Source organism: Chenopodium quinoa, unplaced genomic scaffold (assembly GCF_001683475.1).
Source record: "Chenopodium quinoa cultivar QQ74 unplaced genomic scaffold, ASM168347v1, whole genome shotgun sequence".
NCBI classification, from domain to species: Eukaryota; Viridiplantae; Streptophyta; class Magnoliopsida; order Caryophyllales; family Amaranthaceae; genus Chenopodium; species Chenopodium quinoa.
Genome location: NW_018742484.1, coordinates 6,911,116 through 6,927,928, shown reverse-complemented (window position 1 = coordinate 6,927,928; position 16,813 = coordinate 6,911,116). Strand labels below are relative to the sequence as shown.

Below are 16,813 nucleotides of genomic sequence, written 5' to 3'. Positions count from 1 at the left end.
ATTATATTGATTGAATTTTCGATTAGAGTAATTGTAATTTTTCCAAATTTTTTTGGTATAGAGAAAGTCGTAAAAGGCAAATGATATAAAAGAAATTTGATCCTAAGTTTTGAATACCACTCCTTATTTGTGTAAGTATTTTGATATCTATAACTAACAACTAATTTTACTAACCATCGAACATAGAGAAGTGAGTTGATGTAAAATATTATGCTAGATAGTTTTAACTACATTAGGCCTTACATCAATCAAGTAAATAGCTAGTAACAACTAGCAACAATGACTAAACATTCCCTAAAATTTTTTTTTGTTTACAAGGAGAATTTCAACAATAATAAACTAAATTGAACTTAGATGAATTTTTAAAGAAGATTAAGAAAGAATCAAATTTAGGAATTTTTTTTTCATTTTAAAGATTACATAATATACAGGTACTTAATTATTCATATCTATTTATGTTATTATAAATGAAAGGTGCAACAAAATCCCTACTCGATATGTCCCAATGAAGCACACAACAACATGTACAACTAGGGGTGGGACTTCGGTCTGGCGGTTCGGTTTGACCTCGGTTTGAGTCGGTTTCGGTTTGGAGTGGTTCGGATTGAAACGGTTTAGTTTAGCTGCCGGATCGGTTTGGTTCGATTTGGGTTAGTCACGGCTCGATTTGGTTTCGGTTTATTTCTTTGCGGTTTAAATTCGGTTTGGGTCATAAGCGGGTCGGTTTATAAACGATTTGGATCATGTCGGTTCGGCTTGATACGGTTCGGTTTGATACGGCGGGTTTACCCGGGTCAATGTCAGTTCGGTTTACAAACGGTTTGGATCAAACCGGTTTGGTTTGAAATGGGTCGGTTTAGGGGTGGGTTTACCCAGGTCAATATCAGTTCGGTTTATAAACGGTGCGAATCATGTCGGTTCAGTTTGAAATGGGCCGGTTTAGTGGAGGGTTTACACAATTCAATTGGTTTGGTTTATGAACGGTTTGGATCATGCCGGTTCGGTTTATAAGCGGTTTGGGTCATGAATTCATGATTGTTTTAAAGATCGCGTCATGACCATGATTTAATGAGTTGACACTTAGAATACGATAAATCGATAATTAAGAATGTACAAGTATTCAATTAGATCGATCAACAAGTGTTTTAAACTTTTAAGTTTTAATAATCATATATGTTTATCGATTATACGGTTTATACCGTTATACGTACATACCATGATACCAATGATTCAACAAGACAATGATAGTATGATACCAATCGTACATTCGTACCATATGATATACTCATATACATAATACATATACTGATATACATTAACAATGTCGTATTGAATCAATTTCAATTTCCAAACATTTGCATTTCTTATAATTTATAAGTTAAACGAGATTAAATGAATTAGTTATTTACTTATTTAGTTTGTTACTTTATTTAGATTACTAACTCAAACAACTTGATAAGTTAAATGGACGAAATCACAAAATCACTAAAGTGGTGATGAAATCATTATGCAATACTAATGTACAAATAGTCAAATACATAACGATTAAATTGAATGCCCATGAAAAACAACGGTTAGATTTCATTACTTTATTAGTTATTAGTTTATTACTTATTAGTTACTAGTCTTATTAATTAGTTTATTACATTTAAAGTGACAGACTCACATATATAATGATTTATGTTTACCGGTTAAACTTAAAGAGGATGTTCAATTTAATTATGAGTTTGATCAAGTAGGTCGAACCACAATGACGTACATTAGATAATTTAGATTCTATTCACAGTCAACTTGATAGCGTGCGGTATATCAAATCTACTAACAGTATTGCCAAATTAAATGTATATAATAGCAAACTAGCTAGTATGGTCGGATCAATATCAAATTAAATATATTTTTCATGGCAATAGACATGCTACGTACATTGAGAATAGTTTCGGCTATTGTTTAGTTAACGGTTAAACATGAAAGATAACAGCATCTGTACAAAAAATCATTCGTTCATTGTCGAAATCTTTTGTAATGCTCTAAACTAAACTCATTCAGACATCGGACCCAAAAAAACTTACTACATTAAGATGATTTGATGCATGATGTAAAATCTAACCACCCAAAAAACTTAAAACCCTAAACCCTAAACCGATCATATATATTAATATATAGTTGATTAATTATATACATATAGAGATGATAGTTATTGATGTACATTAACTATGTCGTAATGAATCAATTTCAATTTTGAAACATTTGCGTTTCTTACAATTTATAAGTAATAAACTACTTATAGTAATAATAGATTTAATAGTAGTAGTATTGTAATAATAATAATATTAACAAAAAATTATACTAACAATAATAATAATAACAATAATAATAAAAATAACATTATTAATAAAAATAACATTATTAATAACAATAATAATAATAATAATAAAACCTCAAAAGTCAAAAATTCAAAATAATAATAATAAAAATAAATAATTAACAATAATATTTAATATGTTTAAAAAATGAACGGTAGTATCAAAAAAAATAAATAAATAAAATAAAATAAAATAATAAATGGTCAAAAAGACCTCGAAAAGAACAAAACAAAATTAAGACCGTTGGATGTATGAAGATTCTAGATCCTTAATTACTACCAAAAAAAAAATTGAAATGAACGGTGAGATATTGAGATTGAAATGGACGGTTAGATTAGGGGAATAAGTTTTAACCTAATACCTAAACCTAACAACAGCAGTAGCACGCCTCATTTGATCATTTCATCATAATCTAAACGACTCTCTCTCTCTCTCTCTCTCCTAACTTGCTCTTCAACGTCTCCAGCTCTCTCTCTCCTAACGCCTCTGAATCTCCTAACTTTCTCACGCCTCTGAATCTCCCTCTTCATCATCCCTCTGCATCTGAATCTCCTTATTGGCGAACGGTATAAGGTATTTTTTCTGTTTTCTTTTACAATTTATGTAATTGATTAATTTGTGCTTTTTATTTGAAGTTTTAATTTTTTTTTTTTTGTGTAGATCTGTCATATTCTCTCACGGTATAAGGTAGTTTTTCTTTTTTCTTTTGCAATGTATAATTAATTAATTTGTGCTTTTTTTTGTTTTTTTGTTTTAATTTTTTTTTCTTTTTTTTTTTGTAGATCTGTCATACTATACTCACGGTATAACCGTATAAGGTATTTTTTCTTTTTTCTTTTGCTATGTATAATTAATTAATTTGTGGTTTTTTTTTTGAAGTTTTAATTTTTTTTTTTCTTTTTTTTTTGTAGATCTGTCATACTATACTCACGGTATAACCGTATAAGGTATTTTTTCTTTTTTCTTTTGCTATGTATAATTAATTAATTTGTGCTTTTTTTTTTGAAGTTTTAATTTTTTTTTTTTTTTTTTTTGTAGATCTGTCATATTCTACTCACGATATAAGGTATTTTTTTATTCTTATTCTAAGTTTCGATCTTTTGTTCATTAATTGTTCTGCAATGTATATTTCGTTATTTTGTGCTTTTTTTTTGTGAAATTTTATTTTTTGTGTATATGATCATGATGTTGAGTATATGAATTTGATGGGGGTTATTATGGTTTATACTATATGATTCTTGTATAAAAAAAAAGCATATATTATAATTCAATGTATCATGTAGTTTTAGTTAGTGTTATGTTGTGTATTTATGTCCCAAATCCCAATTTAAACCAAGAATTGTTTGTGGGAAGTATGATATGAGGATTTTTTTTTGTAGAGGGATGTAATTTTTGTTCAAATTTGTGTATATGATCATGATGTTGAGTGTTCATGATATTCTGGGTGTGTCCTATAATGTACAAATATTACTCAAAAATATTTCACATGGAATCTATGATTAATTCTTTCCTTGTTCTATATTTGCCCCTTCTTTTCTTTTTAATGATTTTTATTTAAATTGTAGTGCAAATTGAGTTGTCATTAGACAGTGGTTATAATGGCTAATGATTTCAAAATGGATGCACTCCTGTCTTTCACATTCATTATAACACCTTAAATAGTTGGATTGGTTTTCTAAATTTGTCTTAAACTGCCATTTTGTATTGTACTAGTGTTCTTTTCTACTTTATAAGTCTTCATATGTTAGCTGGATTTTCATGATTTGATTCTTCATAGATGGATTGTTTTAATTTTTCCATCTAATTATTTTAGTTTAGTTTAGTTTTTGTGTGTGTGTGTGTTTTTTTTTTTTTGGAAACTAAACTCCAAGTAATGGACTATAAAATAATTGTGCCTAATGTCATACTTTGTACATTCTGTCCAAGTCCAACATTTATTAAATGGGCCTAGTTTGTCTGAGGCCTCTATTAGTTTGTTAGTTTGTTACCATTACCTCAGGAAATGAACATATATAGTCCAGTGAAATGTATACTTGTATGATTGGCTTAAAGTTAGTACTTAAAGTTAGTATACTTATATGTATTTAAAATGTATACTTGTATGATTGGCTTAAAGTTGGCTTAAAGTTAGTACTTAAAATGTATGATTGGCTTAAAGTTAGTACTTAAAATGTATGATTGGCTTAAAGTTGGCTTAAAGTTAGTACTTAAAATGTACACATATGTCAGTCACATGAGACAATGCATGCTTAATTGCTCACTATTAGTAGAATCTGTCACTTAATTTGGTACTTATAAATGCTGTTTTTTTTTTTTGTTTCAGTCATGTCTCGCGAGTATGATGAATTTGACTATGAGAGGCAATCAAATTTTGATACTGTTAGCTCTCAAGCTGCCTCTGCCCCGGTTGATGATGCTAGTGATACCGGCATTATCACTACTTCTGTTAATAAACGTCAAAGAATCGCATGTATATGGAAGCATTACACTTTTTTGTAAAGACGATAGGTAATGAAAAGGTAGATTATGCTCGTTGTAATTTGTGTGGCAAAGAATATAAAGCACCTGGTAAAGCGGGTACTTCAACTTGTAGAGCTCATATTAATGCATGTTTGGAAAAGCATGGTCTCCAGCCCGATAAAGAATCACAATTTGATCAAAAAAACTTATTTACAAAAGTTTGCTAAAGCTATAATATGCCATGCATATCCTTTAAAAATTGTAGAGCATGAATATCTTAGGGAACTTCATGCATATTTGAATCCTAAGGTGCAGCATGTTTGTAGAAAAACTATGTTAAAGTATGTTATTGCTGAGCATGATAAATATAAATCCTTGTTGCATGAGTCTTTGGCTAATGTTTCTGGTAGAGTTAGCTTTACATGTGACTTGTGGACTGCATGCACTAACCGAGGCTATCTCACTTTGACTGCTCATTATGTTGATAACAGTTGGTCTCTTAGGTCTAAAATTTTAAATTTTAGATATTGTGGCCCTCCCCATACTGGTGTTGAGGTTGGAAAGTTTGTGTTTAAACTGATTAAAGAGTGGAATCTTCAAGGGAAGGTTTTTTCAATAACTGTTGATAATGCTCGTTCTATGAATGTTATGGTTGAATATTTGATAAAAGAATTAATGCTATGTTCTCCTCTACCTTGTAATGGTAAATTCTTTCATGTTCGATGTTCAGCTCATGTTTTAAATTTTATTGTTCAAAGAGGTTTAAAAGAAGTTCATGAAAGTGTTGAAAAATTGCGTGAGGTTGTTAAATATATTGATGCTTCTGATTCTAGATTAACTCAATTTAAGAATGCTTTGTCTGAGGAGACTCTGCTTTTAATGGTAAGTTATGTCTCGATGTTGTGACTCGTTGGAATGCCACTTATACAATGCTCCGAAAAGCCTTAGAAGCTAAGGATGCCTTGATTCTATATACTAGTAGGTTTTTGGGTATTTCTTATAGACTTGATGCTGATGAATGGGATACCATTCAAAAACTTTGTGATTTCCTTCAGCCATTTAATGATATAACTGTGTTATTTTCTAGTACCGAATATCCCACTTCTAATTTGTATTTTGTTAGTGTTTTAAAAATTGAGTACGCTATTACTCAAGCCTTTAAAGACCCTAAACTTGCACCCATGGCAGCAGTTATGCTTGAGAAGTTTGAGAGTTATTGGGAGGATTATAGTTTGATTCTTTCAGTTGCTATTGCTCTTGATCCTCGTTATAAGTTGTTTTGAGTGAGACATATGTTGAACTCGTTGTATAATGATGAGGCATGCGACGAAAAGATTATGATGATTAAGGAAGCTTTTTATGACCTTTATAAATTTTATTCTACTGCATCTAATACAAGCTGCAGAAATCCTGCCTCTTCAAACACAGCTCAATCTGAAAATTCTAATCGCACGTTGAGTTCTCAAAATATGTTCACGGTATTTATGTTATACAATATACTCAATATTAATGGTAGTCTTCTATTTTTATTTGTAATGTCATAATTTAACTTTTAATCTGTTTCAGTTGCGTGAGGTTGATGACGAATGTGATGATTCAACTAGATGCCCTCTGGCTGATCTTGAGGTATATTTGAATGGACCTCATTCGCGATTAATTCAAGGGGAACATTTTGACGTTCTCAAGTATTGGGAATCTCAAGCTTCTTCTCTTCCTATTTTAGCTAATATGGCAAGGGATGTTTTGGCCATTCCTATTACATCGGTGGCTTCTGAATCTTCTTTTAGTTTGGGTGGTCGTATTTTGAACAAATATAGGGGTAAACTTTTTCCAAAGAATGTTGAGGCATTGGTTACCACCCAAAATTGGTGCTGTGGTTATCAAGCGGATGTTGAGGAAGACGTCCTCCTTATTGGTAAAGAGATTGAAGCCGAAAGTGCTTCATCTACATAACTGATATTTGTGTCTCATTGTGGTTTATTTTATCTTGAAAAATCGTTGCCCTTGTCATTTATTTTCAGACTTGCTGGCAGCATTTTTCAAGACTTAAGTTAAAATCGTTGCCCTTGTCATTTATGTTGATTGTTGAGACTTAAATGTATTTTGGTACTTGCTGGCAGCATTTCTCAAGTTTTTGTTAAAACAACCATTGCTCAGTGATGTAAATCTGAGAGCAATTTTAAAAAACAAAAGCTATAATTTTGAAGTTGCTTGAACTTGTTATGAGCTGGTGCCTGCTGGTAGTGCTTTTGCCTTTTGGTTGTTGTCTCTGCTGAGTTGTTATTGCCTATATTGTTGCCTGCATGAGCTGGTTCCTGCCTCCTGCCAGCTTGAGGTGCTGTGTTGCTGCCTTTTGTGTTATGAATTTATGATAAGTTTTGTTGCTGCTGTTTCTTATGCTTGCTGTTTTAATTTTTCTTGAATCATCGTTGCCCTTGTCATTTATGTTGAGACTTCAATGTATATGTACTTGCTGGCAGCATTTTTCAAGTTTTAAGTTAAAACAGCCATTGCTCAGTGATGATACGATAAACGTAAATCTGAGAGCAATTTTGAAAAACAAAAATAAGTTCCTGCTGAGTCCCTTCTTCCTATATTCTTGGAGGTATGCTTGGAACTGATTTATATAGTTAATTAATTCTTCTAGTATCTGGAAAACAAAATATGAAACCCTCATTATATCTATAACGGAGGTCATGTTAATGTTATTTCAAAATTGTCATTGAACCTCTTAGAAGTGGATCCATCTGATATTGTTGCTTTACATATTTTGCAGTCATTTATTCTCACCTTCTTGGCTGAATGGGGGGATCGTAGTCAGATTGCTACAATTGCTGTAAGCCATTTGGTCTGCACTTCAGTAGTTGTGGTGGGAGGAAGCATGTTGGCGTCCAGGATCTCGCAACGCACAGTCGCCACCGTCGGTGGCTTCCTCTTTTTAGGATTCTCCTTATCATCATACTTCTATCCTCCACTATAGTACAAACTTATGAATTTGTTGGCTACCCTCATTCATGTAATGTCATCATGTCACTAAAAATTCTTTTCTTTCCTTCTCTCTATTCAGAATCTCCTTTACAGTATTTCCTTTTTAAAAAAAAAAGATATAGTAGTATACTAGTATACTAGTATGTTAGCTTTCCTTTTAACGTCTGTTAGGGGTGTAAAATTTTTTATCATGTAAAGGAAGGGAAAGTTTCCCATTTTCTTCTACCATAAGTTTCAAATCTAGTTATTCTCATGCAGTTTTATAAACATTTTAGTCCTCCCTTTACAAAATACGTGTATAAGAAAGTTTTATAAAGTGATAATGTGAATGATTGTACGCCTTATTGACTAGTACAGTAATATACTAATATTCTAATGCTTATGCCACTTGTGTAACGCAATCTCATACATCTCCAATCTTATGTTACCTTTGAGTGTTATTGGATGATCATGAATATCTTTATGAAGGAACAATGAAGATAATTTGGGTGGACTAGCATTATTACTGGAATGAAAATGATACAAATGATATATCTTGTAATTAAAATAAATAAGTAATCTAAAACGATATTAATAATGTCGTTGGACTAGATCTAGGTGATATAAACCTTTGTATAAACCTAAGCCGTTTGATTAGATCTACATTTATTAACATTAATTGTATTTACTATTTAGCCATTTAGGTTGTAAATAATTCAATTTGAATTAAGCAGTTTGTAATCGGATCAGTTTAAACAGGTTGTGATTCGAAAACAGTTCGATTTTAACGGTTTAACGGGTTATGGCAGTTTAGTTTAGACGGTTAGCGGATTATAATGGTTCGGTTTATACAATTTTTCCTGCGGTTTAAACGGTTTCGGTTCATAAACGGGTCGGTTTAAACGGTTAGTGGGTTACAAATGGTTCGGTTTAAACGGTTTTTTTTACAGTTTAAACGGTTTCGGTTTATAAACGGTTCGGGTCATTAACGGGTTTATAAATCATTCGGTTCGGTTTCGTTTCGGTTCGGATTTGAGCAGTTTGGTTTGTTATCGGTTTACGGTCCGTAACGGGTTGACATTGAGTGGTTCGATTCGATTTCGGTTTGATATTGAACGGTTCAGTTCGATTTTCGGTTTAAATTTATCGGTTTATAAACGGATCGGTCCGTGATGGTTCGGTTCGGTAACGGGCGGTTTCACGGTTCGGTTTGAAAAGTCCCACCCCTATGTACAACTCCTATCATAGTGACAAATTTCACATCCCTTGATAAAATCTTGAAGTCTGGCTAATCTAAGTTAATTAGAAGCACATATGAATTGAGTGGTTGGTAAGATAAAATTCAAGCCTTTCCTTTCTAAGAAAACTCGTGTGCACTTGAAGCTTCCTCGATTCCTTCCAATCCAAAATTCCCAAAATTATTATATTCAAAATTCTCAAAATCGAATTTTTTGACTCATTTCTAGCACTGGGATACATTGAATTCAACAATTAGGGTTTATATTTTTCTGGTTGATGCTTGTGGTAGTTTGAATTTGGGGAATTAGGGTTTTTGATTCATCTGTAATTTTCCCCAAATGCATAGGTTTGGTATAATCGACGAGAAGACGCGGAGAAAACCCTAAATTCTCACTTCAATGTTGAGCTCCTCTTCTTATTGTATCTCTCATCGTCCCCTAACTTTACCACCATTAACTAGAATTAGGGTTCCTAATCGTCCTGTTAGCTTATCGTTACTTAATCGTAGTTTTCGCGCTACCGATTCTCATTTCAGCGCTTCAAAATCTGTAAGTAATTATATAATGCTTGTTCTTTCAATTTAATTTGTAAAAAGTTAACTTTGTGTTAGAAATTGCAGTGATTATGTGATTTGGGGCTTTTTTTTTTTTTTTTTTTTTTAATGCAATTAGTTGTAGCTGGGTTAGAATTTGAAGTAATTGATTTTGTTTTTTGTGTTTTCGGATAATTGTAGAGATGGAAGATTTGTTGTTTTAGGCAAGAGGAGTTTCCAGCTGAGAACTTGAAACCTGAGGTGGTTGAAGATATTTTATCTGAGGAGTTGGTAAAGCCGAAGCTCGATTTTCAGACAGCTCTTAAACAGGATTGGAGGTCAGGTCTTCGAGAGGTAATTATGAGCTCAATTTATCTGCAAATGTTTAGTGAATTGATGCATCTGTTTAAGTTTATTACGTCGTAATTGGTATCAACTACACGAAGTGTGCAAGATGTAGTTTTCATGTCGAACTGTAATAGAATTAAATGATGGTCTTGGAAAATAGTTACTTTTATACAGGCTATAGATGTACTATGGCTATAAATCTTCATCTAGAGCTTTAAGAGTGCACTTTCAGTGGCCTCCCTTGAACTTACATGTGGTTTGCAGCAATCTAATGACAAAGCTTTCGTTCAAAACTCCTGAGGTTGTTGAATGAGATTTTAAAAGGTGAGGGTTTCCCATAATAAATATGTTCTCTCCCATGAATTGCAGGTAGAATAGAGGAATCGGAACCCACACTCGCTGTTGGCCTCTTTCAGTTGATGTTAGCTATAGACTTGTGATCTTTTTCCATCCACAAAAGTGATATAATTAAAGAGATTCTTAGAAAAAAAAATTAGATAAGTATAGATTTATGTAGAGGAATAACATTTAGTTGTCAGAAATCAGGGTTTGCCATCAGTTTCCTCAAGTTTCAAAGTATCAGAGATAGGAATCTTGACCTAGATGAGAGTTTTTAAGCATCAAAGCCTTGTACAAGTGGCTGCACAACTTGTACCTATATCATTCTAAATCTCACCCCTCCAATTAGATCCTACATTCTCCCTTTACGTATATATTTGCTATTGTACATGAGGCTAGCAGCTATGTAAAGGACCACAACATACAAGACTATATTTTTTCTGAGCACATCGAATATCAATCAAAAACCTTCACATTGAATTGTTAATGACAGGTGATTGAATCTTTAGAATCTATCTCTATATTTCGAAGGGACTATTTGTAAACTTATTAATAGGAACCTAAGCCAACTTGTATACCTTCTTTGTCTATAACTTAATAACTATAAACATACCTAAAACTCTAGAGTTCTAGACAGAAATCATTTAGTGTAGTTTCACTTTTGTACTTCTGCATTTCCTGATTGACATTATAGTAGAGATCTCGTTTATGGAGAGATTTTCATAGCACTTGATTATCTACTGCTTCTTTTTTAGTATATATATGCCAAACATCCCCCCCCCCTCTTTTTTTAAATGTCAAAGTGGGCTAAGTAAAAGAAAATTAAATTCCTACCCTAAAGGTTAAAGTGGTTTTTTTTTTTTTTTTTTTAAATTTTATCTTTTCCGTTTTAGTCATGTTCTTTCTATTGTTACCGTTTTGAGCAGAAAATAAAGGTCAAAGTGGGCTATTCCTGCCTTTAATATTTTAGGTAAAAAGAAAGAATGTTGATCTAACTGGGTTGTAGCTATATGAGTGGATTAGTTTTAGCATAATTTTCTTGGTTAAGACTGAATTAAGAACAATGATTGTTTGTATCGCTAAGTTGAACAAAGGCCAAATTGTCTTGTCATTTACGTCACAGATTTGCTTTATCATTTAATTGCATTGATGCTTATGTATTTCTGTTTAATGATGAAGGGATCGTTGAACGTAGATGAATTAATTAAATGTCAAACCTTAGCCACCCATTTTTTCAAGTCATACATGGATCACATTTTTTTGGGATTTTTTGGATGGACCTGGGTCTCTTTCGCAATATTTAAATTGAATATACTTTCTCCAAAAACTGTATCTATTTGTTTTAGGTGCAAGGTTTAAGGAAGTGCACTTATGTAGCAAAGATGAAGATAAAAGTAAGTGTAATTGGAGATAGTGGGTAATTATATTGAAGAGTGACGGGGGAAATAGATGTGAATGGAGGTAGTGATTTGGAAGGTACAAGGCACGACTGGTGAATTTGGAAATGGAGTAAATGCCTGACTAATAGGTTTTCTTGTTGAAAGGGTGAAAATCCATAAATGCTGGTTCTTAGGTTCACATCAAAGTAAGATCAAGGAGGATGGGAACTCCAGCTTACAATTAGGTTTTGGAGATTATAAGGTAGTCCGCAAAGTTGTTGAAAAGAAAGATTAACCTCTAGAGATATTTGTATGCCCATCCGATCAAGTTGAAGAATTGCATTTGTAAAATATGAAGGATGCTATTGTAATAATCCTAAAAATTTTATTGACATAGATACGACATGGTGAAATGAACCGTAAGATTATGTTGGGGTAAAGGAGTGAATATTGTGTAGTATAAGGATGCAATAGCAAAGGCAGCGACAGTGGCTAAGAATGCAGCCTGTATGATTAATTAGTACTTGAAGGACGGAGAAAGTAATACTAATAAGATGGTGTGAGAATAGGAATTGAAGTCCTAAGATCTTTGTTCAGTAAGTGTATTAAGAGTAAAGTAAAGCTGATAGGATCAGTGAACTTTTTATTAAGGGTCAAATTACAATGCAAAAGATTTATCACTCTGCTCATAAAATGCAAAGAGGTCAATGAATAGAATTGGAGTAGATAATAAAGGTGAAAAAGTATAGAACTCACTCGGATGGATTAGGATTGCCATTGAAGTGTGGAGATGTTGATATTTTGTTGATTTACTTAAGGTTTGAATAATAGGGGCAAGTCATTTGAATGTCAATTTATAATAACAGGGGATATTTGCATTGAGAGAGAAACTAATGAGGGATACTAAAAGGTTGTATAAAAGAGTAACAGAGCATGTACCTATGAAGTGGTGAAGGTTTTAAGGAATTACTTTAGGTTCGTACCCCAAAGGTCAACTACAGATTGAATCTTTCCTATAGGGAGCATCAACATATAGTGAAAAGTTTACACACAATTATCCATTTTGAGAAAGTTAATAGTACTCCGATACAGCTGCACCAAAAATAAAAAATAAAAAATAAAAATAAAAATAAAAAACCAGAAGAAGAAGAAACAGAGGAAGAGTTTATTTGATTTTCTTTCTTACTTTTTCTCTCCCTGGCTGTAAAAAGAAAAAGGAAAAAGATAGAGACTAAGAGAGCCACACATAAGTGAAAAACTCAAACAAAGTCCAAACAGAAAGAGGATAAATACTATTAATATAATTCTAAAAAAAAAAAAGAGTTATACCTTTGTCCAAAACTCGAACAGAATCCTCATCATGAAATTTTGGGATTGATGTATCAGACTCTTGGTTCCATATCTGTGTGGGATCCTCCTACCTAAGTTTGTGTAGCATAGGTTGGGATTGATGTATCAGACTCCCTAGAGCTGTTCAATGTTGCAAACTGTCTTGCTATGGTATGTTGCCATTTTGACCTGGAATCTAGAACTTCTAGTATTGATGATATTAGGCAATGTCATTAGTGGTCCCTGCTGACGAGAGGACCAAATTACCGGGGTACATGTTTTTGACTTTTTGAGTAAGAAAGAATTGTATAGAGACATTAATATTATGTATATAATATAACGTGGACCATGTGGTGGGTAAGGAGGGATAAATTGACTATTTCCTTTACCATTAAATTAAAGAAATAAAGCAAAAGGGAAAAAAAAAAAAAAAAAAAAAAAAAAAAAGGAACATGCCTAAAACGGAAAAGATAAAAAAAATAAAAAAAAAATAAATAATAGGGTTTGTTTTGAGAGGAAAAAAGAGAAGAGAGGGGGGGGGGGGAGTACTTTACTTTCTCTATTTTTGGGGTGATTTATATTTGATGAAAAATTAGTCATGTGGGGTTTTTCTAGATTCTTCTCGGTGTATAATTTCAAATATTTTATATTCTTTACTTCTTGATAATGGGAGGTATTAATGGTTGAAAATATGTATAGGCAAACTTGAAAAGAAAAATGTTTCTTTTAAAAAACGATGGACGTATATAAAATTTACTTGTGAGTTTAGACTTTTTCTACTTGGGAATTGGGATGCAAGGTGTAATCAGGATTATGTGAAAATGTAATATTTTACTATTCTTCCAAGGTGTTTAAAGTCTTATTAATGGCATAAAAATGCTTCAGGCTGCTGCTTCTGTGTTTAGAGCAATCGGGGACCGCTGGAATGTACCATGGACAGGAGAAACCATATTGCAAGTAAGTTCATTTCAAATAATATATCATTATTAATGATTGCAAGTAAGTTCTGCTTACCTAGAAGCCAAAGATGTTTTGTGTGTGTGCGTTATTTAGAAGGGTGGGGGGGGGGGGGGTGGGGTCAGTGTCCCAGTTGATGTGCTGGTGATTTTGGCACAGTTATACCAGCTCTGGAGACCTTTTAGCTTCCATTTTAGTGTTCATTCCAGTTTAGCAATCTTTTCCGTATCTTACTGAAAGAAAGGTCCTCTGCGGTCTGTGGTTTCAGCTTCATTGTTACACAATGTATACACTGGATCACATTTCAGATCAAACATTATCATGATTCAGACCAAACATTTTTGCATTATGTTGATTACAGTATACAGTTGTGGAGAAAATGACACAACAGAATTTGCACATATGGTTACACCATATAGCAAACGAGACTTCTCCATGATATATTGTCAAGAGACCTGCATCTCTATTGTCTTCAATGCCTATCTCTAATCTTGCATCACCTGCATGTGCTCTCAAGCCCCATGCCCCCATCGCTGTAGGAACAGCCATCTCCCATATGCTGTTACATGTCTAAACACTAAACTGTTTATACATGCTGTCTGTTGACATTTTTTTGATAATTAATGTGTCAATCATGGTTGGAAAACCTTATTTCAAGAACTTTGCAAGGTTCATCTGTCATATTTATCATTGTTTTGTTCCAATGTATGTTCCAGACATGTGAAAATGTCTTTAGCTGGAGTAATCTACTCACTGCAGACAGTAGCCCTCAGTCTTTGCAACTCTGAAATTATGTGATCACATGCAAACAGCTCTTTGGATTAACTATCTTCTTTGTTTATCCAGGTTATGCTATTATGGATTGCCTCATTTTGGTTTGTGGGTTCTTGGATGATGCCATTTGCAGCACACATAGCTGGCTTCAGTAAGGAGTCTTTGACATATAGGGGACAAGCATTTTACAGCCTTTTGACCGATGTGACAGAAGGCCTAGCAGGGATTGCCATCCTTCATCGATGCCTGTCACGTTTTCGTCCACTTCCTCCGGGATGGTTTAAATTTAGCCTGAAAGGGAACTGGCATTTTGATGTTGCCCTTGGATGCCTCATGTTTCCCCTGGTTAATCGTCTCTCTCAATTCAATCTTGACATACTACCTTTATTGCCATCAACACCTGGCACTCTCTCAAGCGTTGAGCAGTCTATCTTAGCACGGGATCCAGTTGCAATGGGATTGTATGTTGTGGTTGTTTCTGTGTGTGCTCCCATTTGGGAGGAGATAGTCTTCCGGGGTTTCCTTCTACCCTCCTTGACGAAGTACATGCCTGTGTGGTGCTCTATTTTGGTAAGCTCAGTTGTCTTTGCTCTAGCACATTTCAATGTACAGAGGATGCTTCCGCTTATTTTTCTGGGGGTTGTCATGGGTGCTCTCTTTGCTCGAACGAGGAACCTTATGCCCTCCATGTTGTTGCACAGTCTGTGGAATGCATTTGTATTCTTAGATCTAATGAAGTAATACCTTAAAACTTCACCTGATATATAACCCAATAATTCATTGGCATTGCTTCAATTGAAGCATTACGGTCTGCAAAGTTGCTCAACCATTTGGTTTTCACCATTCAAGCAAAATCATCGCATAGATTAATGTATTGGATTTTAATTGAATTACAGAACTTGCAAGCATTAATGAATTTGGTGATCTTAATGTATAAATTTTTACACCTGCAATCCTAACCTAGTGAGAGCTGAATGGTAGAGCTCTCACTTTGCAGCCAAGAGGTTGTGGATTCGACCTCTCCTAACCAATCATTGGAGTGCTAGTGTGGCTTCCAATCAGGTAATTTACTCAATTACCAACCTTAGTCTATGGCCGGTTATTCTGTGTTGAAACTTGGGAATTTGGATCCCCTTCCCAACTTTACAGGAGTTGTGCTGTCCTTCAAGGCCAGTAAATTACTTAATAACAGTTTCCGATTAAATTCTGTTCAGAGGGTGGCACGCCTGTGTTTCATTCCCTTTGATCTTAAAGGTGATGAATAATTCTGTTCAGAGGGTGGCACGCCTGTGTTTCATTCCCTTTGATCTTAAAGGTGATGAGTTGTAACTTGTAAGCTCCTTAAAAGGATCCAATTTGGTAAAATTTTGAGATTTTTGTTACTATTATCCAATTCTATAACGTTTGGAAAAGTTTCCACAAAATGGATGAGTCTAGTCTTGTACCTAAAGAAAGTATGAAGTATGGAGTGTAATTCGGTGTTGTAATACTCTAGGGTGTACGGAGTCCATCGAGCCCATTCATCCCTGTATGTTGGTTCTTCTCCTATCCTGGGGAAAACGGGGATAATAACAACCGATCTCGTGTTTGAGAAGGTGGTTGATGCACAAACTATCCTCGATCCTACGTTACAGTCTAACTTTATAGACTTGCACATGGAAAGAAATCAAACTGAATTCCTCTAATTTTTATATGTCAATATAATATTTGCAAACATTTGATCGATGGTGGAGCAACATACGTAAGAACAAAGGGTACACAAGAATCAAGACAATAATTTTCCCAAACTTGCTTTACTCCAAAAGGTCTAGTGAGGTAGTGGGCTACAATAAATACTACGGAGTAGTAAGTAAATAGCATCACAAACGCAAGAAAATCTTTAAAAATTAAAAATAATTAAACTAAAAAAAAAATAAAACGCAAGAAACAAAATTTCATCAAATTAAAGAAATGGAACTAAAAAAGTAATAACTGTAACCTTTGAGTAGAAGTGTGAAGCTGTGATTTTGAGGTCTGGCATTTCAGGTGCTAAGTTTTCCACATCAAAGAGTAGAGAGAGGGGGGCATCATGTAATTGGAGTTCGAAAAGGGGTTGTATAATGCACCTTAATTAGATTGCCACCAAC

General features: G+C 33.6%; 1 protein-coding gene across 1 annotated transcript; it reads left to right on the top strand.

Moving 5' to 3' along the window:
* Positions 1-9,075: 9,075 nt before the first annotated feature.
* Positions 9,076-15,639, top strand: LOC110719609. Its single transcript, XM_021898584.1, has 4 exons — positions 9,076-9,577; positions 9,763-9,915; positions 13,842-13,913; positions 14,760-15,639. Exons 1-4 carry the CDS (start codon positions 9,428-9,430, stop codon positions 15,426-15,428), a joined length of 1,044 nt encoding a protein of 347 aa, XP_021754276.1. The 5' UTR covers positions 9,076-9,427; the 3' UTR covers positions 15,429-15,639.
* Positions 15,640-16,813: the final 1,174 nt, after the last annotated feature.

Coding starts and splice junctions, on each gene's coding strand:
- LOC110719609 (XM_021898584.1), top strand. CDS start 9,428: ATGTTGAGCTCCTCTTCTTATTGTATCTCTCATCGTCCCCTAACTTTA. Junction 9,578..9,762: donor ATTTCAGCGCTTCAAAATCT/GTAAGTAATTAT, acceptor GGATAATTGTAG/AGATGGAAGATTTGTTGTTT. Junction 9,916..13,841: donor GGAGGTCAGGTCTTCGAGAG/GTAATTATGAGC, acceptor AAAATGCTTCAG/GCTGCTGCTTCTGTGTTTAG.